Source organism: Bubalus bubalis, chromosome 21 (genome assembly GCF_019923935.1).
Source record: "Bubalus bubalis isolate 160015118507 breed Murrah chromosome 21, NDDB_SH_1, whole genome shotgun sequence".
NCBI classification, from domain to species: Eukaryota; Metazoa; Chordata; class Mammalia; order Artiodactyla; family Bovidae; genus Bubalus; species Bubalus bubalis.
The window spans coordinates 44,893,237-44,919,552 of NC_059177.1; the positions used below are offsets into that span (position 1 = coordinate 44,893,237).

The following is a 26,316-nucleotide window of genomic DNA, read 5'->3' on the forward strand; positions in this document are numbered from 1 at the left end:
TGGAATTTGATAAAGACTTACTTGGATTCTTCTTGTATACATGATTTGCCCTTTGGGGGGAGAAAAGCGTTAAAGTTGGTATTTTCTTTCATATTTTTCTTAGATGCTGCACCACCTGACAGCAGTAAATGTAAATGGAAGGTTCAGGGTGTCTGTTTTGCCGTGATGTGTAAAGACTACCTTGGGACGTAGATCATTAGCATAACTTTGAGACATGAAACATGCATTTACTGACCACAGCATTTGGTCGCATTTGATTCTACTGCAATTAGATCCTGCTCGCTTCTATAAACTGGCCAACTTTAATTTCCTGGCCAGAGTCAACTATTGTTACCTAAGTAAGACTTATTAACCCTCTCTGTCTAATGCACACTTTATTGCTGTGTATGTAGTCAGTGTATTAAAATTGAAGACATTGCTAGTAGAAATTACACTGTTTTACTTACTAGTATTCTTTTCCTTTCAGTCTAGTTTAATTGACCTCAAGGAACATGCATCTTCATTAGCCTCAGCAGGGCTGAAAAGGGACTCCAAATTAAAATCTCTAGAGATAGCCATTGAACAAAAGAAAGAAGAATGTAGCAAATTGGAAGCACAGTTAAAAAAGGTAAGTGATATCTAAGAAAAAAACATACTCATTTTATAATGAATTGATAAAATAGGAAAGGAAGAGACATTTTTCAAAAAACAGAAACCCCTTATCTTTTGTCATCTGCTGATAAAAGGATTAATTAAGCAATCTTTATTCCTAAGAAGTCTGCATCAGATCTGTCTCTGAACATGAAAAGTTATCTTAGGTTTCCTGTCTGGGGCAAAAAAAAAAAAAAGCTTGAGAAATAGATGAAAATAGTAGTAGAAGTGAAAAATATTATAAAGATCAGCCATTACTCTCTGGGCAAATCTCAACCATAAAGAAAGATAAATGTTTTACAGTAAAAGTTTTCAATAAGTCAAAGAATCCAGGAGCCCTGTTATACATTGGTAAACTTTTACTACTTTTCAGAAGCAGGTCAGTTTTGGGGGAGAGGGGACTTTGCAGAAGTTTACCCAACAATATTAAATTTCTAGAAGTTTGTGAAAATAGTCAAATCCTTGGAAGCTCTATGGATTGACTATTTATACTTGACCAGAAATGGCCTTAGTGTTTTAGCAAGTTTATATGTTTAAGGCTTCAGTAAAGAAAACAGGGTCTTTGCATTGCAGTATTAACATGTTTTCTCTGAACTGGACATTTTTGTGGAGTACATTTCCAGTCATGCATCCTTCCTTTGACTTTTTCCTTGTGTTGTTTGGTACGTCTGCATTCATTGTTCACGTAAAACTCATAACATTATGAGTTTAAGCATTTTGTTTCCCTTTGACAATTATAAGCTTATTCAGAAGAGATGATAAGAATCTAAACAAACAGACCATATAATAAAATGTGACTATGTATAATTCATAGCACACTGAAATGGGGATTCGTTTGCCAAAGTTATAAAAATATATGATATGGATAATAGGGATGTAAAAGCATCATATATCTGTGGAGAAATTCTTCTGGATATTTTAAAACTTAATATACTATTTCATATGCATGATGCAATGTATAACTGAAATGTGATTATTCTGTGTTCATGTCATCATAGAATTTGAGGAAACTGTCATGAGATTCCACACTAATCAAGTCCCCTTAGTAATACAGAAAAAGATAAATATATGGATCAAATCTCTTTACAACAAGAGCCAGAGAATCTTTTTATTACAAAGTCTATTTCCTAATCCACTCATCATCTCACTTTTTAAAAGTAAAGTCTATTTAAGCAGAAATCTCAAGCAATAAATAGAGTTTAAATTGCCCCTTTGAAGGTGTTTAAATGGCGATTGACTTGGCTATTTATGCATTGGGTGTATGATATATATTCTTGACACATATATGAATGTGTTCTGCAATATGTTATACATGCATATGCATATCAAGAAATGAACCTATGAATGGTACTTTTTATATAATAAACATTTTTGTGATCATAAAGCGGACTCCAAGATAACTCTGTGAGAGAATTTTGTTGGCTCCCTGTGGTGGTTCTTGAGTCATCTCACCTCACTTGAAGTATGCTAGGTCCTGAAGGAGGACTCCCACTATACCTGGGCATGAAAACTGCCTTTCATCAACTCTGAGGAACCGTTATGGAGTTGAGGGCATTCCACATATTATGTCTTCAGATACATACTTGACCCCCTCCCTTTTAGTGTAAGGCATCTATGGAACTGGCAATCCTCTTAAAAGTAAGAGGTTCATATATTGATGTTCATAGTTTCCATGAATATGACTTAGCTAGTAATAGGTGAACATCTGTACAATTCAACTTAGTGTCTTTCAACATAGTTAGAGTTAAGCTGCAAAGTCAGTGAAAGCATGTGATTTCCTTAGACTTTCAGATAGACATCATATACTGAAATTTGTAGATCAAATCTGATAAATATTTTAGTATTATTCCTGATAACATTTCAGCATTCTGCCACATCCCCAGGATTGAAGTAACAAATATGGTTATCTTGCTGTAAAGGACCTATTTAATTTATGAAAAGATAATTTATTTCTAAGTATATACATCTTGCTTATATTATCTCCTACGTGCATAATACAGTGAGATTAATAAGGTAATTATAATATAAATATTTTTATACCTAACGTGCAGTAATTATTTTATTATTTTTGGCCCTCTACATCAACCAAATTCAAAAGTTTAAAATACTTTTTCTAGTAGCCTTTAATTTCTGCTAATAAATAATTCCATAAAAACCTCAAGTACCCATCACCTTAAAAAGAATTGAAGTCTACATGAAATATTTTAAAATATAAGCCAAAAATTTGTGAATATACATATATACACAACATTTACTCATGGAAAAATAAGCAGCTATAAAAGCTTAAGGAGTGTCTGGGCCTCCTTTTAAATAAAAGGGTATGTGACTTGTGAATAAAATATAAAGGGTTACTAAATGAAAGCTGAAAACATAATAGTTTTATTATGTCATAAATAAACCATGAGTTCCCAGTGGAGTTTTGCTCAAGATTTGTGAGCGCTCAGGTATTTTTGCCATAAAATCTATACAACATTGGTGATGTGTTTAGCTGAACAGAAACCTTGTCTGCTAGTGACAGTGGAATCCAAATTGTGATTTAAATCTGCTTTTGTCTTATAAACAATGCTAGAAATTGGTAAGATGAGTTTTTAACAGAAAAGTTTGTGGAGGACATTCATACGCATAGTTGCTTTTAACTCTTTACTGCACTATGTCAATTTAAGACATTTCCAAATAGTTTGTGTTGAAAATGGTCACTAAAGGCAGAAAAGGAACTTCTTACACATTCCATCCCACCTCTTAAAAACAGCTCCACACACCTGGTCAGCCAGATTTCAAACTCAAGGCAGCTGCCAAAGTAAGGCCTGTGAGCACTGTGGCACTGACAACCACCCTGTGTCTATAGAGAACTCGCTCAGCGTCAGGCAGCAAGGTTATCAGGATATATTTCTTCCTTCCCCATCTTTCCAGTTTTGTCGATGAACTCCAACTTTGTTGTTGGAGTTTCACTTGTAAGGAAATCTTTACTCATATTAGTGAGTATTTAGTGTTCAATACGTAGACATAAATTTATCTTGTATGACTAGAAATCATTTGAGAAGCAATAGCAATTCAGAATGCCATGATTTATGTTATTTAAGTCATTTTCCAATTAATATCATCTTTGAGGAAGGTATTTTTTAAAACCACAGTAAAATTATCATTTACTTCATCAAAGTTGAAGAAAAATAAATTCTTGCTCTTCAAAGGAATGTCTTGGCTTAAAGCTTACAGTGTTTCACCGTCTACCCCTTGACATTGAGTCCCAAATTAATGATGCAGCTATTTAAGATCTATAATTTGAGGATGCTATTTAAAATAATATTTAGTACATTTAAATCCACAAACATTTATATCTTTTCCACAAAATAGAAGAGCATTATAGATTCTAAAGGACTTAGAACATAATAGGATAGACACTGAAAACTGTTATTTTTTAATTATGAACTACTAGTAGGAACTGGTAATAGACAATGGGTAATACTGCATTTTGGTTCCCTTTAATCTTCCTACTGACTTAATTCTTTTCCCATTTACTGTTAATCCTGTAATGTCTTGCTTACTGATATTTTGTTATTGCTAACCTGCTGTTTGCTAATCTATATTTTTCTAAAGTTAGACTGAATAGAAAAGTCAAGCTTGTGTTAATATAAAAGAAGAGCTATAAATTCAGTGATAAGATTTAATTAATCTTTTATTATTACCATCTTTGAAGTTCAGGTAATAAATTGCAGGCTTGGCCAAGAGCACTTCTTCTGATTCATTGCTAGAGGCCAGCACTTCATGTATCATCAAAAGTGGACAGCTTTCTTTATTTCATGGGTTATTTAACTTGAGAAAGGGAAAGTAACACAAACCTTAAATTTCTTATTCCAGCTATTCTTTTAAAGGAGCCAAAGTCAACATTTCTGTTTCCCTAGAGCCTCTCACTTTCACTGTGGAATGTTTAGAAACTGAAATTTCTTCTTTTTTAACCACCAGTTTGTCTGTGCAAATGCACTGAATTTGTTGAGCTAATGCTGTTTTTCTGGATCTTTCCTTCTTTCCCTGTCTGTGCTTCAATGCCTCCCCAACTTTGCAATGTAGCAAGCTGAGCAGTTGTTCAATCAGATGTACAACCCAGTAAGTCGTTTCTGAAAGTTCCCGCTGTAACATATAAAAGCATGAGGATCCATTGACCACATGTCACAGTGTGCCATATTGGGGAAGTTTTGAAATCTTTATGACTCTCTTCCCATTTCCGTTTTGTCAAAAGAAATGACCTGTTCAGAGGCCATTGCCATTTCTTTTGTCTGTGAAATTTTAAAATTAAGAACTCAAAGAAATATTGCCAGCTCTGGTATTATCTCTGTATTAACTCTGCTGCTGCTAAGTCGCTTCAGTCCTGTTCGACTCTGTGCAACCCCAGAGACGGCAACCCGAAAAACTTAGGTCAGCTGCAGATCTAGGCTCATGAAATCTTTCCCACATTCTTCAAACAGAGTTATCTATGCCAAAAGGAAAAACATTTGTAAAATAGTAAACAACTCAATGTATGTTATATTCAAGTGATAGAAGTTAAAATAGATTTAAATTTTAAAGTAGGGCTATGCCCTTTGAGATTGCTAAATGCCTAAAATTATTATGGGTTTTGCAAGGGTTAAAAACATGTCATTTGAAAACAATCTAAAATATACTCTCCTAATAACTGTAACAATTTTGATTATAGCTTAATGGTTCAAAAACAAAAAATAGGTAACTAGTAAAATTATGTGTAAAATAGCCCAGATGCCACTGCTAGTTTTTTGTTTGTATGTTTTTTATCCTAATGACAGGTGTGTATCTATATGAAGCAGTTTGTTTCTTTAACTTATTAAAAAGGAAGGGGATTTTGTCAACTCAGGTGACTTAATGGGAGAAATAATACATAAAAGTGAATGGGATTTGTCATTTGGCAGATACGATCTGTGCTATCTTGCACTCTAATTACTTCTTGTTTATAAATTCCCATTTTGGGAAAAAGGGATAGCAGGGATAAAGGAAACAATTCGCCCAAGAACTTTTTGTTAAGTTACTGCTCCTAGTTGTATATAGCATGATACACAAGATGCTTGGGTGTGTTTATTCAGATTCAGCCTCCACCCTTCATCCTTGGAAACAAATTTTGCTTTAGGAAACAGAATTCTTCAAGCCTCATTGAGCATCTTTATTAACCTCTGTACCCACATATGATTTTTAGCAGAGGAACAAAAATAATCCAAATTTCCTTTCTCTTAATATTTGAATGGACATATTAATAAGCAGGCTCAAGTGAGTGGAGATGTGAAGACAGATTTAAAACTGGGATATCTTCATGCTTGAACATTAACCCTGAAGAAAGTATGTGTTTTCTTTAGATCATTTTAAAGAGATGTAAAGTAATCACACTGAAATTGTATCACACTTACTAGTTAAGGACAGGAAAAAAACAAAGTATATCAGGTTTTGGGGTGTATGGAGGGCAAGTGGGGAGGGCTTTGTTGCTGCAGCAGCTCTGATTTACCTAATTTCTGATAGGAATTCACCATCCATGTCAGGATATGTAGGGCCAAAGAAACAGTTCTGTTAAGCTGTAGACCATTTCCAGAAATAGCGATGACATGGTACTTACTGGATTTTCCCTTTACTCTAACCCAGTGATGGGTCTTTAGGATGCAAAGGCAAACTTTTCAGTCCTTTAGGTGACCAAGTCAAAAGTCATGGACTAATTTTTTCTCCCTGAGTTAACTAAGCTAACCCATTGTTTGGACACACTGGGAATATAGCCAATTATTAATATAGCCAATTAATATAGGTTATTATTCTTTTTAAAAATATATTTTACTGAAGTATATGGGATTTACAATGCTGTGTTAATTTCTGCTCTAATAGTAACGTGATTCAGTTATACATATATATTATTTTCCATTATGGTTTATCACAGGATATTGAAGCTAGTTCCCTGTGCTATACAGGAGGATCTTGTTTAGTCATTCTATATGTAATAGTTTGCATCTGCTCATTCCAAACTCACAATCCATCCCTCCCTCCCTCTTTCCCCCTTTCTGGTTTGTAGATAAGTTCACTTGTGTCATATTTTATATTCCACATGTAAGTGATATCACATGGTATTTGTCCTTCTCTTGCTGATTTACTTCACTTAGTGTGATAATCTCTAGGTCCATCCATGTTGCTGAAAATGGCATTATTTCATTCTTTCTATGGCTGAGTAGTAGTCCATTGTATGTCTGTGCCACATCTTCTTTACCCATTCATCTGTGGATGGGCATTTAGGTTGTTTCCATATTTGGCTATTGTGAATAGTGCTGCTGTGAAGAGAGGGGTGCATGTAGCTTTTTGAGTTAGGGTTTTGTCTGAATATATGGCCAGGAGAGGGATTGCTCGATCATATGACAACTGCTTTTAGTTTTTTGAGAAACCTTTATACTGTTTTCTATAGTGTGCTGCTGCTGCTGCTGCTAAGTCGCTTCAGTAGTGTCCAACTCTGTGCAACCCCATAGACGGCAGCCCACCAGGCTCTGCTGTCCCTGGGATTCTCCAGGCAAGAACACTGGAGTGGGTTGCCATTTCCTCCTCCAATGCATGCAAGTGAAAAGTGAAAGTGAAGTCGCTCAGTCGTGTCCAACTCTTAGCGACCCCATGGACTGCAGCCTACCAGGCTCCTCCATCCATGAGATTTTCCAGGCAAGAGTACTGGAGTGGGGTGCCATTGCCTTCTCCGTTTCCATAGTGTATAGTTCAGTATTTTAGCTCCTCTTGTCTGCAGATAGTCTAAGGGGTCAGTTTGTTTTTTAGACTGATAGGTATGCAACATGATGAATTTTCTATCCTTTATAGAATTTTTTTTAAATTGTCTTTTTTCCAGTTATAAAAATAAGGTTAGGGACACAATGAAGAGTTTGCCAAAATATGGATGGATATAGCAGAAAATAAAAGTAGTAAGACATCTTACTGCACAGAAATAATAACTAGGAACATCTAGGTTGTTCCCCACCCAGACATCTTTTGACTGACTGTCAGTATTCTTTCATCTCCTGTCTCCTTTTCTGTCTTTTTCCTTCTTTCTTTCCTCTCTCTCCTTTCCCTCCCTTTTCCTTCCTTCTTCCCCTTTTTTCCTTTTTTCTTCCTTTTCTCCTTAGCTCCATTCTTTTCTTTTTCTTGTCTAATACTCTTTATTTTCACCAAATTGTCAAAGTTTTTATTGACTTTTATATCCTGTATTTCTTACGTATCATCAAAATTTTCTCATATATTCCTCCAAAACACCATTTTAATGGTTGTAACAATATTCTACTCTATGTGCTCATTCTCCAAACGTTAATCATTTCTTTCTTCTATTTTTTTTCTTTGCCAGTATAAATAATAGTCCAAAGAGTATCTTTCCATGTTAATTTCCCAACATTTATATTTTTTTAGTAGAATAAAAAGAGGGGCCAAGGACTTTTAAAAGCTCTGAGTAGTGCCTGATATGTCACATGGTTCTTCCAGCTCTGAACAAAGGCATTCTGTCACATCTAGACCAACACACAAAAAAACTTTCATTTTACATAACTTTGACACATGCATGGTGGAATATTTTTCTCACTTTAACTTTGCTATCATTAATTACTAATGTGGTTGAAGTTTTTAATTCATTTATTAGCTGTTTGTAGTTTTCTTCTGTAAATAATTTGAAGTGATTTAAGCACTTGTTTTTGAGTTTTTTGTTTTGCTCATTGGCTTGTATGAGTTATTTTCTGCTTTATATGGAGGTTTTCTCAGATTTATGGCAAGATTTTATTTACTTTAATTTTTTTCTATAGAGAACTATATGTTCTTGACCTGTATTTCCCTTTAGGATTTCCTCATTGCCTTGTGCTTACAAGTCATCCTTGAATTTCATTAATATTCACCTATATTAGGTTTTTTAAATGTTACTTTTTATATCCATTTAACTGCATCTATCTTTAGATTGTTTTGCTTCATGTTGAGTGGTGAGGTTCCATTGCTTGTGGGATCAGAATTTTATTTATCATGGATTTATAATATTTTTAAACATCTAGTGAAACAAATTCTATCCTACTACTTTCTGCTTTTTATTCACTTTTTTTTTAATGTTCTTAACCTTTAATTTTCCATCATTCCAGGTAAACTGTAGGATCATCTTGCTAATTTAATAGCACAATTGTTCATTTTAACTTGATTTGTATTCAACATCCAAAATAATTTTAGAATGATATTGTTCTGATATTTTTTATTCCAATTTATGAACTTGATACAGCTTTTATCTATTTCACTTATCTTTTATAGTTAAGTTTTTTCATTTTCCTATTACATGCCTGTGATATTTCTTTTTATGGATAGCCTAAGGCATTTCTATGTATATAATTTTTAAATTACTGTTATGAGTTGTGTGTTTCTCCTTTTGTTTTCTAACCAGTTGTTGGTACCTAAGAAATTTATTTTATTCTTATTTATTTTAAACATGGCCACCCTACACAATTTGGTGAACTATAACTTGTTTTTGTTAAACAAGATTATTTTATAGTCAGTCCTATCTCCACCGGTGTAAACTAAAGCAGAAAAAATAAGAATTAAGCTTTGATGTCTTCCTGGGAGCATTTGTTTCTTAGAGTAGAAATAAATTTTCTACTTTTAGAAACTTTTAACTTTTGTCACTCCATTTTGTTAAGTGATAGTCTAATGTCATTTCCTAGGAGTCTAAACGTTGCCTATGTATCCCTATTACTTCTTATAATAATAACCTTTCTGCAGCTTAACTACCAGTCTCTACTCTTGAATGAGTTTTGTCTTGTCATTAAAAACACTGTGCCATTTCTCTGCAGTTGAGTTCTTTGCTTCCTTTAGTACTTAATTTGAGACAAGTAGTATCATTTTTCTCAGCAGTCTGCAAACCTTCTTTGCTGTAGCCCTAATGGTTATTGTGCTCAGGGATCATATCCAGAAGCCTCTTATGAATTTTTAATAAATATTTAGACCTGCCGAGTCCTAAATTTAGTGCTTCATTTATATCCACATTGTTGCAGGGCAAATGTCTGATTTGGAGGTACTGGGGGTAACCGTGCTAGCGGCCAAGACACATTTGAGACCCCTCTAATGTTTCTACACATATGAGTATCCGCTGCGTGATCATATCCTTTGAAATCCCATCTCTTTTGCAAATTCATCTTTGAGTTTGGTTCAGTTCAGTCACTCAGTCGTGTCCGACTCTTGGCAACCTCATGACTCACAGCACGCCAGGCCTCGATGTCCATCACCAACACCTGGAGTTCACTCAAACTCATGTCCATCGAGTCGGTGATGCCATCCAGCCATCTCATCCTCTGTCGTCCCCTTTTCCTCCTGCCCACAATCCCTCCCAGCATCAGAGTCTTTTCTAATGAGTCAACTCTTCACATGAGGTGGCCAAAGTACTGGAGTTTCAGCTTTAGCATCATTCCTTCCAAAAAACACCCAGGGATAATCTCCTTTAGAATGGACTGGTTGGATCTCCTTGCAGTCCAAGGGACTCTCAAGAGTCTACTTCAACACCACAGTTCAAAAGCACCAATTCTTCGGTGCTCAGCTTTCTTCACAGTCCAACTCTCACATCCATACATGACCACTGGAAAAACCATAGCCTTGACTAGATGGACCTTTGTTGGCAAAGTAATGTCTCTGCTTTTCAATATGCTATCTATGTTGGTCATAACTTTCCTTCCAAGGAGTAAGTGTCTTTTAATTTCATAGCTGCAATCACCATCTGCAGTGATTTTGGAGCCCAAAAAAATAAAGTCTGACACTGTTTCCACTGTTTCCCCATCTATTTGCCATGAAGTGATGGGACCAGAGGCCATGATCTTCGATTTTCTGAATGTTGAGCTTTAAGCCAACTTTTTCACTCTCCTCTTTCACTTTCATCAGGAGGCTCTTTAGTTCCTCTTCACCTTCTGCCATAAGGGTGGTGTCATCTGTATTCTGAGGTTATTGATATTTCTCCCGGCAATCTTGATTCCAGCTTTTGCTACTTCCAGCCCAGTGTTTCTCATGATGTACTCTGCATATACGTTAAATAATCAGGGTGACATTATACAGCCTGATGTACTCCTTTTCCTATTTGGAACCAGTCTGTTGTTCCATGTCCAGTTCTAACTGTTGCTTCTTGACCTGCATATAGGTTTCTCAAGAGGCAGATCAGGTGGTCTGGTATTCCCATCTCTTTCAGAATTTTCCACAGTTTATTGTGATTCACACAGTCAAAGGCTTTGGCATAGTCAGTAAAGCAGAAATAGATGTTTTTCTGGAACTCTCTTGCTTTTTTGATGATCCAGTGGATGTTGGAATTTTTTTTTTTTAATTTTATTTTATTTTTAAACTTTACAATATTGTATTAGCTCCGCCAAACATCGAAACGAATCCGCCACAGGTACATCCGTGCCCCCCATCCTGAACCCCTCTCCCTCCCCCCTCCCCACACCCTCCCCCTGGGTCATCCCAGTGCACCAGCCCCAAGCATCCAGTATTGTGCATCGAACCTGGACTGGCGACTCGTTTCATACATGATATTATACATGTTTCAATGCCTTTCTCCCAAATCTCCCCACCCTCTCCCTCTCCCGCAGAGTCCATAAGACTGTTCTATACATCAGTGTCTCTTTTGCTGTCTCGTACACAGGGTTATTGTTACCATCTTTCTAAATTCCATATATATGCATTAGTATACTGTATTGGTGTTTTTCTTTCTGGCTTGCTTCACTCTGTATAATAGGCTCCAGTTTCATCCACCTCATTAGAATTGATTCAAATGTATTCTTTTTAATGGCTGAGTAATACTCCATTGTGTATATGTACCACAGCTTTCTTATCCATTCATCTGCTGATGGGCATCTAGGTTGCTTCCATGTCCTGGCTATTATAAACAGTGCTGCGATGAACATTGGGGTACACGTGTCTCTTTCCCTTCTGGTTTCCTCAGTGTGTATGCCCAGCAGTGGGATTGCTGGATCATAAGGCAGTTCTATTTCCAATTTTTTAAGGAATCTCCACACTGTTCTCCATAGTGGTTGTACTAGTTTGCATTCCCACCAACAGTGTAAGAGGGTTCCCTTTTCTCCACACCCTCTCCAGCTTTTATTGCTTGTAGACTTTTGGATCACAGCCATTCTGACTGGCGTGAATTGGTACCTCATAGTGGTTTTGAGGATGTTGGAAATTTGATCTCTGGTTCCTCTGCCTTTTCTAAAACCAGCTTGAACAACTGGAAGTTCACAGTTCACATACTGCTGAAGCCTGGCTTGGAGAATTTTGAGCATTACTTTACTAGTGTGTGAGATGAGTACAATCATGCAGTAGTTTGAGCATTCTTTGGCATTGCCTTTCTTTGGGATTGGAATGAAAATGGACCTTTTCCAATCCTGTGGCCACTGCTGAGTTTTCCAAATTTGCTGGCATATTGAGTGCAGCACTTTCACAGCATCATCTTTTAGGATTTGGAATAGCTCAACTGGAATTCCATCACCTCCACTAGCTTTGTTCATAGTGATGCTTTCTAAGGCCCACTTGACTTCACATTCCAGGATGTCTGGCTCTAGGTGAGTGATCACACCATCATGATTATCTTGGTCGTGAAGATCTTTTTTGTACAGTTCTTCTGTGTATTCTTGCCACCTGTTCTTAATATCTTCTGCTTCTGTTAGGTCTATACCATTTCTGTCCTTTATTGAGCCCATCTTTGCATGAAATGTTCCCTTGGTATCTCTAATTTTCTTGCAGAGATCTCTAGTCTTTCCCATTCTGCTATTTTCCTCTATTTCTTTTCATTGATCGCTGAGGAAGGCTTTCTTTTCTCTCCTTGCTATTCTTTGAACTCTGCATTCAGATGCTTATATCTTCCCTTTTCTCCTTTGCTTTTCGCTTCTCTTCTTTTCACAGCTATTTGTAAGGCCTCCCCAGACTGCCATTTTGCTTTTTTGCATTTCTTTTCCATGGGGATGGTCTTGATCCCTGTCTCCCGTACAATGTCATGAACCTCCGTCCATAGTTCATCAGGCACTCTGTCTATCAGATCTAGTCCCTTAAATCTATTTCTCACTTCCACTGTGTAATCATAAGGCATTTGATTTAGGTCATATCACCATTTAGGTGAATGGTCTTGTGGTTTTCCCTACTTTCTTCCATTTCAGTCTGAATTTGGCAATAAGGAGTTCATGATCTGAGCCACAGTCAGCTCCCCATCTTGTTTTTGCTGACTGTATAGAGTTTCTCCATCTTTGGCTGCAAAGAATGTAATCAGTCTGCTTTCGGTCGGTGTTGACCATCTGGTGATATCCATGTGTAGAGTCTTCTCTTGTATTGTTGAAAGAGGGTGTTTGCTATGACCAGTGCGTTCCCTTGGCAAAACTCTATTAGCCTTTGCCCTGCTTCATTCCATACTCCAAGGCCAAATTTGCCTGGTACTCCAGGTGTTTCTTGACTTCCTACTTTTGCATTCCGGTCCCCTGTATTGAAAAGGACATCTTTTTTTGTGTTAGTTCTCAAAGGTCTTCTAGGTCTGCATAGAACCATTCAACTTCAGCTTCTTCAGCGTTACTGGTTGGGGCATAGACTTGGATTACTGTGATATTGAATGGTTTGCCTTGGAAACGAACAGAGATCATTCTATCGTTTTTGAGATTGCATCCAAGTATTGCATTTTGGACTCTTGTTGACCATGATGGCCACTCCATTTCATCTAAGGGATTCCTGCCCACAGTAGTAGATAATATGGTAATCTGAGTTACATTCACCCATTCCAGTCCATTTTAGTTCGCTGATTCCTAGAATGTCGATGTTCACTCTTGCCATCTCTTGTTTGACCACTTCCCATTTGCCTTGATTCATGGACCTAACATTCCAGGTTCCTATGCAATATTGCTCTTTACAACATTGGACCTTGCTTCTATCACCAGTCACATCCACAACTGGGTATTGTTTTTGCTTTGGCTCCATCCCTTCGTTTTTTCTGGAATTATTTCTCCACTGATCTCCAGTAGCATATTGGACACTTATCCACCTGCGGAGTTCCTCTTTCAGTATCCTATCATTTTGCCTTTTCATACTGTTCATGGGGTTCTCAAGGCAAGAATACTGTAGTGGTTTGCCATTGCCTTCTCCAGTGGACCACATTCTGTCAGACCTCTCCACCATGACTCGTTTGTCTTGGGTGGCCCCACACAGCATGGCTTAATTTCATTGAGTTAGACAAGACTGTGGTCCGTGTGACCAGATTGGCTAGTTTTCTGTGATTATGGTTTCAGTGTGTCTGCCCTCTGATGCCCTCTTGTAACACTTACCATTTTACTTGGGTTTCTCTTACCTTGGACATGAGGTATCTCTTCATGGCTGTTCCAGCAAAGTGCAGCCACTGCTCCTTACCTTGGACAAGTCACCCCTCCTGACCTTGAACGTGGAGTAGCTCCTCTTGGCCCTCCTGTGCCCATGCAGCTGCTGCTCCTTGGACTTGGCATTTCTTCTCTCGACAGCCGCCCCTGACCTTAGACGTGGGGTAGCTCCTCAGGGCCGCTGCCCCTGACCTCGGACGTGGGGTTGCTCCTCTCGACCACTACCCCTAACCCTCAGTTCAGTTCAGTTTAGTCGCTCAGTCGTGTCTGACTCTTTGCGACCCCATGACTCGCAGTATGCCAGGCCTCCCTGTCTATCACAAACTCCCGGAGATTACTCAAACTCATGTCCATCGAGTCGGTGATGCCATCCAGCCATCTCATCCTCTGTCATCCCCTTCTCCTCCTTCCCTCAATCCCTCCCAGCATCAGAGTCTTTTCCAATGAGTCAACTCTTCACAAAGGTGGCCAAAGTATTGGAGTTTCAGCTTCAGCATCAGTCCTTCCAATGAACATCCAGGGATAATCTCCTTTAGAATGGACTGGTTGGATCTCCTTGCAGTCCAAGGGACTCTCAAGAGTCTTCTCCAACACCACAGTACAAAAGCATCAATTCTTCGGTGCTCAGCTTTCTTCACAGTCCAACTCTCACATCCATACATGGCCACTGGAACAACCATAGCCTTGACTAGATGGACCTTTGTTGGCAAAGCAATGTCTCTGCTTTTCAATATGCTATCTATGTTGGTCATAGCTTTCCATCCAAGGAGTAAGTGTCTTTTAATTTCATGGCTGCAATCACCATCTGCAGTGATTTTGGAGCCCCCCAAAACAAAGTCTGACACTGTTTCCACTGTTTCCCCATCTATTAGCCATGAAGTGATGGGACCAGAGGCCATGATCTTCGTTTTCTGAATGTTGAGCTTTAAGCCACCTTTTTCACTCTCCTCTTTCACTTTCATCAAAGGCTTTTTAGTTCCTCTTCACCTTCTGCCATAAGGGTGGTGTCATCTGCATATCTGAGGTTATTGATATTTCTCCTGGCAATCTTGATTCCAGCTTGTGCTTCTTCCAGCCCAGTGTTTCTCATGATGTACTCTGCATAGAAGTTAAATAATCAGGGTGACATTATACAGCCTGATGTACTCCTTTTCCTATTTGGAACCAGTCTGTTGTTCCATGTCCAGTTCTAACTGTTGCTTCTTGACCTGTACATAGGTTTCTCAAGAGGCAGGTCAGGTGGTCTGGTATTCCCATCTCTTTCAGAATTTTCCACAGTTTATTGTGATCCACATAGTCAAAGGCTTTGGCATAGGAAATAAAGCAGAAATAGATGTTTTTCTGGAACTCTCTTACTTTTTTGATGATCCAGCGGATGTTGGCAATTTGATCTCTGGTTCCTCCACCTTTTCTAAAACCAGCTTGAACAACTGGAAGTTCACAGTTCACATATTGCTGAAGCCTGGCTTGGAGAATTTTGAGCATTACTTTACTAGCGTGTGAGATGAGTACAATTGTGCAGTAGTTTGAGCATTCTTTGGCATTGCCTTTCTTTGGGATTAGAATGAAAACTGACCTTTTCCAGTCCTGTGGCCACTGCTGAGTTTTCCAGATTTGCTGGCATACTGAGTGCAGCTCACAGCCTCATCTTTCAGGGTTTGGAATAGCTCAACTGGAATTCCATCACCTCCACTAGCTTTGTTCATAGTGATGCTTTCTAAGGCCCACTTGACTTCACATTCCAGGATGTCTGGCTCTAGGTGAGTGATCACACCATCATGATTATCTTGATCGTGAAGATCTTTTTTGTACAGTTCTTCTGTGTATTCTTGCCACCTGTTCTTAATATCTTCTGCTTCTGTTAGGTTTATACCATTTCTGTCCTTTATTGAGCCCATCTTTGCATGAAATGTTCCCTTGGTATCTCTAATTTTCTTGAAGAGATCTCTAGTCTTTCCCATTCTGTTGTTTTCCTCTATTTCTTTGCAACCCTAGGGAGTATCAAACAGTGAGAATTCTTCTTTACCAGGGCTCATATTTTACATAAGGGTTCACAGGAAAAAGACCATTTTTCCCATACAAGGGAAAAATTTTTTTGTTAATATTCAGTGAGTTCTTCATCATTTTTATGTCATTGTAAGACTATGTAATCTCAGAGACGTGATAGCCTACATTACAAATGCTTTCACAGTCCTTGTGTAGGAACAGTGGCTTCTTCTTATGATTTTTTTTATTTTTTTATTTTTTGTGTGTGTAATAAAGTTTTATTTAAGTATTAAGGAGATAGAGAAAGCTTCTGACATAGGCATCAGAAGGGGGCAAAAAGAGTACCCGCTTGCTAGTGTTAACAATGAGGTTATATAATCCAAAGAATGTCTTGAGGTTGTAAAGACCTCATCAGACCTACTCCCATAATTTACATTTTAAGGTAACACTGTCCTCAGGCAAGATACATCCTTGTAAAGACCAAGTCTACTCCCATAATTAACATTTTAAGATAACAAAAGGTTGAATCCAAAGACTGTCCTTAGACAAGATACATTATTGTTAAATAATCCTAAGGAATGTGGAGAAAGAAAAAAAGCTTGTCCTTTCTTCCTCCTTGAGAATTCCAGAGCCCTCTCTCCTTGGGGACCTCTGGACTCCCTATCAACTTGCCTAGGAACTGACTCTCTCATTCTCCCCTTTTCTTTTAGGAGAATTATGTTGCCTAGGGAAAAGGGGTGTCGTTCTCGTTCCATAACTACTTCCGAGCTGACAAGGGGCGTTGTCCCTAATTTGGTGAGGCAGCATATTCTCCTAATCCTCATATTGAGGATATCTGATCCAGGGACCCCAAATAGTAGCTGGAGGAAGCTACAGCAGTAGCAGGAGTTTGAGCAACCATTTGTAACTTAAAAGCTTTCATGCGGCTGGAAACAAATCCAGTTATACAATTACAGATGCAGGGAGCAAACAGCAAAAACACAACATTCATAATCAAAATTAAAAGTCACAGTATGTCCATAGTTAAAGTGCAAAATGTTGCACCAGTCCATTTTAGGGTTGGTAGATGTCATCAGATGAAGAAGAGGCATCGCATGTGATTGTTGTCAAAGGTATTCACAGACTTGGATGATTTTTTTTAAAGCCAGTAGCTGAAAACTATTTGATTCACACATACCCTAGCTTCTCTGACACAATGTAAAGTTACAGCTATTTAAGAGAGAATTTGGAGCATGCATGTAGCATGTACTAACACACATATACACACAAACACAGATGCCTCACATTTAATCTAGGTTTTCAGTACTGAGAGAACTCAAATTATTTTCAAAATAACACTTAAGATTTGAAATTAGAGTTTTATATCAGACCATCCAGATAATTACTTATTTTTCTATGTTAATTTTAAGAAATTCCTTAGTTAAAAGGTATTATATTAATAATTATATATTTGTGTGAAAGGTCTTAAAAAGTATTAAGCATAAATTGGTTCTTTTTATTTTGTACAAGGGTAACTTAAGAAAATTATTTTGAACTTTTATTTATGTTTATTATAAATAACTAATTGTTTCATCTATGATAAGAATTTTCTTTTTGAAACAGTTGTTATAATATACAAAATTTGAATGTTCTAGATGTAGTTAGCTGGAATTGTGCAAGAATAATTTCCTTTCGCACTAAGTTTCCTAAGCACATAATTTCCTAAGCACAAAGATACATCATTATTAGTTTCCAGGTATATTTTTTTACTCAGCTATTATATTTGGTATTAATTAATTAGATTTAAAATAAAATTTAAATTTTACAATATTTTAGATTTCTATAATCACCATAAAACTCTCTTCTAAAAAGTAATATTTTGTTCGTAACTGAAAATTATGTGACAATTGGAACTTCCTTTAGAAGACTGAAATAAAATATAACGTTTAGAGTAGTTTATATACCTTGTTCTTCTGTTAAGATATGAACATGTTATTGCTGCTGCTGCCAAGTCGCTTCAGTTGTATCCGACTCTGTGCGACCCCATGGACTGCAGCCTACCAGGCTCCTCCATCCATGGGATTTTCCGGGCAACAGTACTGGAGTGGGGTGCCATTGCCTTCTCCAAAAGTGTTGTTAATAGACACTAAACCCCTAAAGATCTGTAATAGAGTAACAGTGCATAAATTTAACAGATTATTGCTAAAACAATAAGCAGCATGAAAGAAGAGTCCTCAGATTCGTTAGTTAGTGTTCTGCTTATACTTCATAGTCATGACTAATCATTTGTTGGAGAAAAATGATTTTTTATTTAAATTGTTAAGGCCCATCTCAAAGAGAGAAAGTTATTTAACATTACCATTGACTATCCCCCGCCTAGTTTCACAGCAGGCTTCTGGACTAAAGTTAATACTTTCCTTTCTAGGCACTTGGAATGATGAACTAACATTTTATTGAAAATAATCAGTGGCTAACTTTCACAAGAGTAGTGTTAATAAACTTGTGTTTTGTCATATTGGTACTATCAATCCTGGTATCGTTTTAGGCATGTTTGCTTTTAATTTTGATTTGGATATAGTATTTATCTGAAATTTTGCCTTATTTCCTGAAATAGTTCTAAATTCTTTCATTAAAATAACTGCTAGGTATTGTTATATACTCCTCCTGAGTCATGACCAAATTTCTCTTCTGTGCTTGATTCAGACTTTTAAAACCAGTTCATATCAAAATCCCAAGCTTGCCCACATCTGTGAGGCTCCAAACTTTGTTTTGATTGTTCCCATTTGTGACAAATTTCCTTACATATGGAGATGGAAGAAACATAATTGGGGGACCCTCAAATTTTACTTACCTAATTTGTAATACAGACATTTTTGAAATGTTCTTTTCTCAATTTTCTGTTTCTATAAAATGCTTGAAAGTTGCCCTAAAAGTTACCAGAGATATTTTGAAGCAGAACCAGATACCTGGATTTGCTTTTTAAACTGACCTGTTTAATTGGAAAAAGGTAAATCTCTAATTAGGACAAAAAACGCTCACCAGTATTCCTTTGGTTTTAATGACAGTTGTATGTCTTTGAAAGTGATAATGTGCTTAATTGTATTTATGATAATATGTTCTGAAACCATTAAAAGAAAATCCACAGCAATCTGCATTTTTTAAGAGCTAGATTCCTGACTAGTGAATGAAGCTGTGTCTTAGATGAAAGGAATTGACAATTGCTTCCTGACCTTTTGGGGGAACTAATTTAAAACCAACAGATTCATAAGAAGAAGTACTTACTGTTTATTTTCATTCTAAACCTTGAATGGGTCAGAATGCCACAGTAGGAATTTGTCCAGGTAATGATTTATTGAAATGTATTATGTTTTTGCAGTGCCTAAAGTACATTAGGCCCAAATATCTTACCTACTTTTGACCCCCATCAGAAGCTTCCTGTCCAGATTTAAAAACCCATGTTTTAATTTGAAAAGGCAGGAGTACTGCCTAAATGCAAAGAAAATGCTTCCTTCTCTCTTTTTAAAGAGGAGGCTCTGGCCTTATAATTTTGGACAAGCATTGACTTTATAAACTCAATTTCCTCATGTTTTTTGTAATCCCCCCCCGCCCTGTATATATATCACAGTATAAGACACTCATGCTATACTAGTTAACAGTTTCAGCCCATCCTCTGCAAAGCTGTGATTCGTGCTGAGTACAGCTGGTTAAATTCTATGAAAGACTTCTGCCTCTACTGCTTAGGATGGATCAGGACTTGCCAGTCTCTAGTCATGTGAATCTGTCTTCTCTTGGGTCGTCACAAGGACCCTAGTGAATACCCGAAATCAGCTGTCACCCTTCATCTCTATATGACTCTTTCTTACAGCTTTTTATTGACTTAAATATTTTAAAAATCACATCTATCTACAGCTTTGTTTAATAACCTTGTCAAGAATTTCGGCACCCATGTCAAATGTGCTTTGACATAATCTCTTTTGCCCAGAAATCAGTAGATATTGATATGGAGATAAATAGATATATTTAATTCAAAAGTGTTCTTCAGGTTGTCTGTTCCTTTTAAAAGAAAGAATCATTAGCACCTACTAATTCCTAACAGACGGCAGGCCAGCTGTAAACTTGGCTGTGGCCTTTGTTTTAATAACATGACCTAGATGTGGCATCACATGACATCAACAAGTGGAGATTCAGGATTGTTTTTTCCTGGGTCATCTTTATCTTGAAATGTTCCACAAGTCCCTTAACCACACTCACTTGCTAGGTTTAAAGACTAGCAATCTGTCTAATTTCACCCCATGCTGAAAACTTGCTTGGGTTTATCATCTTCTTTTCAAGCAGCTAAATTAAGGAATGTGCTCACATGCCTATCACGAGCACACTGCTTTTTCTGAAAACTTAGTAGGGAGGCTTCTCTAAGGTGCATGTAGTACCTTGTCTATGGAAAACAAACAACAATTTAGCTGTACAGCAAGCCCCACTGATGGGATACATATTATGAAATAATAATCACAGTAAAACCCCAAATGAGCAATACCTTCCCCATGTTTGTCATTTTCTAGTTTTCACTGTCCTTAGAAAGGCTTATTTATTTGTCCATAGTCATAAGACACAAAGCCAGATTTAGAATCTAGGTCTTACAACTAGAAATCCTGTACCCCTCTATTAAAACTCATGATAATAATTATCTTAGGAATAAAAACAACCAAAATAAACCACAGCAACTAACTGCTAGTTTTTTTGTGAATCTTCAAATCTGAGTTGTGAAAGGAATTTTTACTCATCAGAAATAAGCTATTAAAACATTTATTCATTTGAGTGCTCATAGCTGGTCGTTACTTGGTTCATTCTTTTTTGAATGTCACTGGTTGAGTAGTGTGAGACAACTGCCATGAAGCGGTTTTTAGCTGCCATAGAGTAATGGTATCAGAGTCTAAAGGAGAAGAGAATTAACATAAAATGATTGTTTCCTTTCTCTTATAATGTAAAAACTGTGCATTTTAAATGCTTTTCTGTTACAAGAGTAATGAGTTGATTAGTAGTACCACAAATAGAAGTATTTTGTTTTAAAAATGAGTATCTACAGTTTTGATAAGAGATGAACAGATTTTGATATTCATCTTAATTGAAAATAAAGTTATTAGATGAATAAACTCCTAAAGGCATGTTAGCTCAGGATTCTCTTTCAAATTATTTTAATTATAATGAAAAAACTCACTAGTTCTATTCTATTCTATTATAATGAAACTCCATGTACATACTAAATAATTAAAAAATAATGTTTTCTGAGAAATGTGGATAAAAAGCTGCGTGATACTCTGTTGAATTGATATATTTTTTCCAAGTCCTTTTGCATAGTTGAGTTTGTGAATAAGTAAATCTTAGACTAAAGAACATGAAAGCAAATTATTCCCCATCTATCCTCATGCTTAAATAATATGTTACATGCAAAAATATCCTTAAAATAATTATTTTTTTCATAAATAAGAAACTTATTTTTCTTTATACTAATTTTTGAATTTTTTTCTACTAAATCATTGCAAAGACTGTCAACCTTCTAACAGTACTATTAGTCTTAATTTTTCTAACCATGCATGATTCATTTGACCCTACAGTAGTTGTAGCTTGCTTGCCTTGTTTTTTCCCTGAAATTTTTTTTTAAAGTGTATAAAAATCCAATGGACATCTGTTTTACCTGGAAGACAGCAGGGCAATTTAAGTCCTAATAAATTGTTAATATTTTATTATTTCACACATGGATTTTGGAGATATATACAAATATGACCTCTCTGAACTTTCTGTGTTGAATGTGCACTGTTGTTAAACTACTTGTTTTTTCCCTGCCTGCTCTTTGAAGAAGTCAATTAGGAATAATGGGAAACAAGGGGTAGGCAAAACATTGCAGTGCAGTGTTATTTTCATCTGTCTGGGAATATTTCAGCCAAAAGTTTATTTTGGGAAAAAAAGAAAAAAGCCATAACACACTGTCACACACACACAAAGCCACAAATACTTTGGCTGCAAATTATTCTGCAGTATTGTTACCGTGTTGTTGCCTGTGTCTGTTCTCGTGTGTACAGCTGCCCTCCACCATTGCCCCTCTCATGCATGTGTTTGCGGATTCTTGTCTGTGTGCTTGTTCATGAACGAGCTCATCCTCCTCCCGGTTCAGGTTAATTTAATCAAAAGAACAAGAATGTATGGGTATGACTGTTAGCTGGAAAGGCCTTCTGCATTTTCAAGCCTTTCTTTCATTCTGCATCTTCTGCTGAAATTTCTCAGTGGAATGAAATGTTCAATGATCAGTCATCCAGTCTCTTATATGTTACCTGGCTTTACACATGCCCTTGATGATTCTTGGAGAAATAATTTAATATTGCTTTATCTCAATTTCTCTGTATTGGAAAAGGAAGCTGTTGGTATGAATCACTTGCTTGACTGTGAGGAGTTGAACTGTCTTAGTTCCTTGCCAAAACACCAGAAATAAGCATATTACTGTCTCTACCTCCACCGAGCCCCCATTTCTTGTAAGGGAAAAAAAAGCAAAAAGTAGCATCATTTAATGAAACAAAATAACAACAGTAAAAGAAACCCACCTTAAAAAATCAAGATTTTAAAAAATAGCTGAAATTTATGATTTTTCTATTTTGCCTTTTAACTGACAGTATACCCATAATTCTTGATAATTTTTTTTTTCCAAAGTTAATTTCTGGGCCATTGGTGACTGTATTGTCTACTGTTCTAAATTGTTATCTTAACTACATTCTTTAAAAATATAATGTTGAAGGCTCATAATATTGAAGATGACTCCAGGATGAACCCAGAATTTGCAGACCGAATGAAACAGCTTGACAAAGAGGCATCTTACTACCGTGATGAGTGTGGCAAGGCCCAAGCAGAAGTTGACCGGTTGCTGGAGATCCTCAAGGAGGTGGAGAATGAAAAGAATGACAAGGACAAGAAAATTGCAGAACTTGAGAGGTAAACTTTGCAGTCATGTTGTAAATTGTCAACAGTGAGTGAACATTAGCTGCTTAGTTGTCCATCTCAGGGTGTGGTAAATTTGGAATGTACATTCATATTTCAAGGAAGAAACAGATTACTTATAAGGAACATAGCTTGTAGGGATAATGTTGTGTTTCTGTGAGATACTCAGAAGTTGGTTGGGTTATCTTTTGAGGGCTTATATACTTCTTCAGTGTTTGCAAAAATAATTATCAGCTTTCTTGAGTGATATCCATAATCTAGCCTTTGGGTCAGCAAAGTGTGTAAGAGACTGAAGCTGTGACTACCTGAAACCTCAGTTTTTTCTTATCAAAAACAAGCATTTGTCATTTAGGTTTGTTTTAAGCATAGAATATGGTAGAATATAGTTGGGAGTTCTTTCAAGACAGGGGAAATGAAAAGGAGCTCATATCCTTTGGATATCTTTTAGCACACCACAGCAAATTCATCTTGGAACTTATCTTTTAAGAGGACCTTATGCCATTTGGTAAATAAATATGTTTAAATAAGGTCTAAGGCAGGCTGAGTTGATAGCATATTATGTCTAAAAACAAAGAGGATTATATCAGGGTTCCAGAGTAATTAGATTTTCGGATAAATCTATTGTATTTATGTATAGTACAGACTCTAAAATTAAGCTTTTTATCAATGCTTTTTCCTATATTTCATGTAAGGAAAGAATTTCTGAATAATCTTATTTAACTCCATTACTTCTGAGGATTGCTCATTGGTTCAGCAGTAAGGCAGAATTTGTCTTTCCTAGATTCAGTCCATATGGAAGAGATCAGCAGATTTTGAATAAATCAGTGAATGTTTGCCAGCTCTGATCAAGACACTTGTGAGGCCCTAAAGGACCTCAAGGCATATGCAGAATAGCTCTCTATGACCTTGTATTTAGACAGATCGTGATCTTTAGTGACAGAAAGACCTGGGTTCAGGTTTCGCTTCTGCTTCATGCCATCTGTATGACTTTGAATCTTCTCAGAAGTAAATCTCTAACAACCTATTAAAATGTATCACATTTTGCAGGTACCAAGTCCTGGTGTAAGGTGAGGCGGTTATATCCTTATGAACACCTGAATGCTAAAAGAGATTCTCAATGTTATCTAGCTCTGGATTAAATGGATGGGTTGATTCTTAATAAAATTTCAACATTTTAAAAGTTAATGTGTAATGTACCCAAACTCCAAAACATATTTCATTTAAAAATCTTAGCATTAGTTTGATGGTAATCTGATTTTTGTTCAGCATGACCCATTTTAGAAATTACATCAAGACTTCCTTTCTGGTAAGAGTACAAATTAAAATCCTTAAGGGTTTCATTTGAATTTCAAAGTGCACAAGTATTCATTCTGCCAGCCTACTGATTATTAAAAATACTATTAATTTAGATGTATCTACATGTCTATTTTGGAACTATATTTTAGGACCAAATTTTTTTCTCAAAGAGATACTTTGAAATCACAGGGACGTTATTATCATGTCTTTCTTATTGCTGAGAAAATTGAGACTTTGAAAGATTGAATGAAAGATTTGTCCTGTGGTCAGAAAAAGAGAAAAGTGTAATGTAGGTTTCCTGACTCCTAGTCCACTTCTCTGAGAAGTGAGCCATGGAGAAGATGCCCTAGATAACATTACTAATAGTAATTATAATCATAATAGATGATATATATTTTTATGCTCACAGTGTACCAGTTACTGTGCTAGGCACTTGACCTGCAAATACTGTGTAACATTTAATCCTGCCCACAACACAGGAAGTCTCATTGTCATTACTTTATAGATGAGAAAGCATTTTATGGATTAAGTGACTTCCTCGAGGTTGTGGAGTTTATAACAGTCAAAGTCAGGATTTGAACCCAGGTCTGATAGATGAGCGACTGAGAACAGTCCCATCCAAGAATGGGCCAGAAGGAAGAAGCTAGTCCAGTAGCACTCAGCAGTCACATAGCTGGCCGAGAGGCATGGCTGTTGGCCCGTGGAGATCTGCTTCATCTTTACTACCTTTCAGGAGAGAAAGTGATGTGCCCCACATTTTGAAGGCATTTTTCTACACTAAACCAGCCCTTCAGAACTGTAATTGAAAATCTACTATAAATATTTGCATAAAATAACATAATTGTCTAGTTGGACAAACAGGTCTTACTTAGCTGGACATTATTGCCATTAAATCATCAAGAATATTCACGTTTTTATTTCCTCAATATGGAATGTATTAAAACAACAGTGATTTTACAGGCATTTATCTTTAAGTACTTTCTGCACATTTTCTTTATCTCTGCCTTTGCCTCTCCTTAAAGCTGATGCCTCCCAGGCACTGTAATTCATAAAACGTGTGGTGGGACTTGACTCCGTCCCAGTTCTCTGCCTGCCTATGTCTCGCGTCCAGAAGCAGAGCATAGTCTGGGAAATGTCTGAGCCCAGACCCAGAAGGAGGTGGGGGGGTGGAGATCAAGAGGGGAAGTTTCTTGGGAAAAGGAGAGCTCAGCCTTGGCCTGCCTTTCTGACGCATTATCTGCTCGGTTACATGTGTATTCTGACCAAGGCATCTTCCTCGAGTTGTCAGACAGTCCTTTTCAAATTGGGCAGTATCTCTATTTGCTGGCTTAAACTACAAAATTCATACCTCATAATGTTGGGAACTAAAGATTACTTAGCAATGTGACATATATCTCCATTTTGGAGTCATAGAGGAGTGTTTGCAATTAAGTTTGTGATTTTGAAAACCAAGAAATTGAACTTGAAATAAATCTGTGGTCTCTGGTCTGTAATGTGACCTACCAGAGCAAACAGACCTTTTTAAAAAAGCAGCTTGTGTTCTAAAATACCCCAGAACTTCAGTCATGTGCAACGCAAGGTATGGGGTTAAGAATAACTCAAATGACACTGACACTGGCCTACTTCTTTCTCAGAGGGCAATTTGTGTTTGCTTTCTTTTCTGTTAATATTCTAGTTTTTTTTTGTTTTTTTTTTACTTTCTCCCTGATAAAACCTTCTAAATAGCACATGCCTGGTACTTATATGGATGCATTTACCTCTGAAATTCCACATGAATGATGTTTTTCACAGTCATTAAAGATTCTGCTTTTCAAAGTGCATATTGCTCCAGTGTGGTCCCCATGTGCCCTTCTGTGCATAAACTCTTGGACTTGATGCTGATGGCTCAGTAGGAGTTTCTGCCTTGGACTGCAGGCTGCTCTGGGGGCAGTGACACAATGTAGCTGGGGGACTTTGCGTAGTCCCTGAGATTTGGTCCAAATCAGGCCAAAGTCTTTATGTGATCACCAATGATAGGTATCTTGTATGTGCACAATCGAGTAGCTAATTCATTAGAGGCAATGAAATATGTAGTCTTCCTGTGTCATTG

At 36.9% G+C, this 26,316-nt stretch overlaps 1 protein-coding gene across 6 annotated transcripts in view; it reads left to right on the forward strand.

Annotated features, from left to right (window-relative positions):
• Positions 1 to 26,316, forward strand: part of ERC2 (ELKS/RAB6-interacting/CAST family member 2) — a 1,001,125-nt gene that overhangs the window by 477,465 nt on the left and 497,344 nt on the right. For 4 of the 6 annotated variants that reach the window (XM_044934212.2, XM_025272992.3, XM_025272989.3 and 1 more), the window contains 2 exons: positions 467 to 607; positions 22,732 to 22,925. In XM_044934212.2, coding sequence (XP_044790147.1) covers positions 467 to 607; positions 22,732 to 22,925 — 335 coding nt within the window. Of the gene's footprint in view, positions 1 to 466; positions 608 to 4,695; positions 4,732 to 22,731; positions 22,926 to 26,316 lie in introns of all 6 variants that reach the window. The other 2 variants (XM_025272988.3, XM_025272991.3) reach the window with 1 other exon arrangement.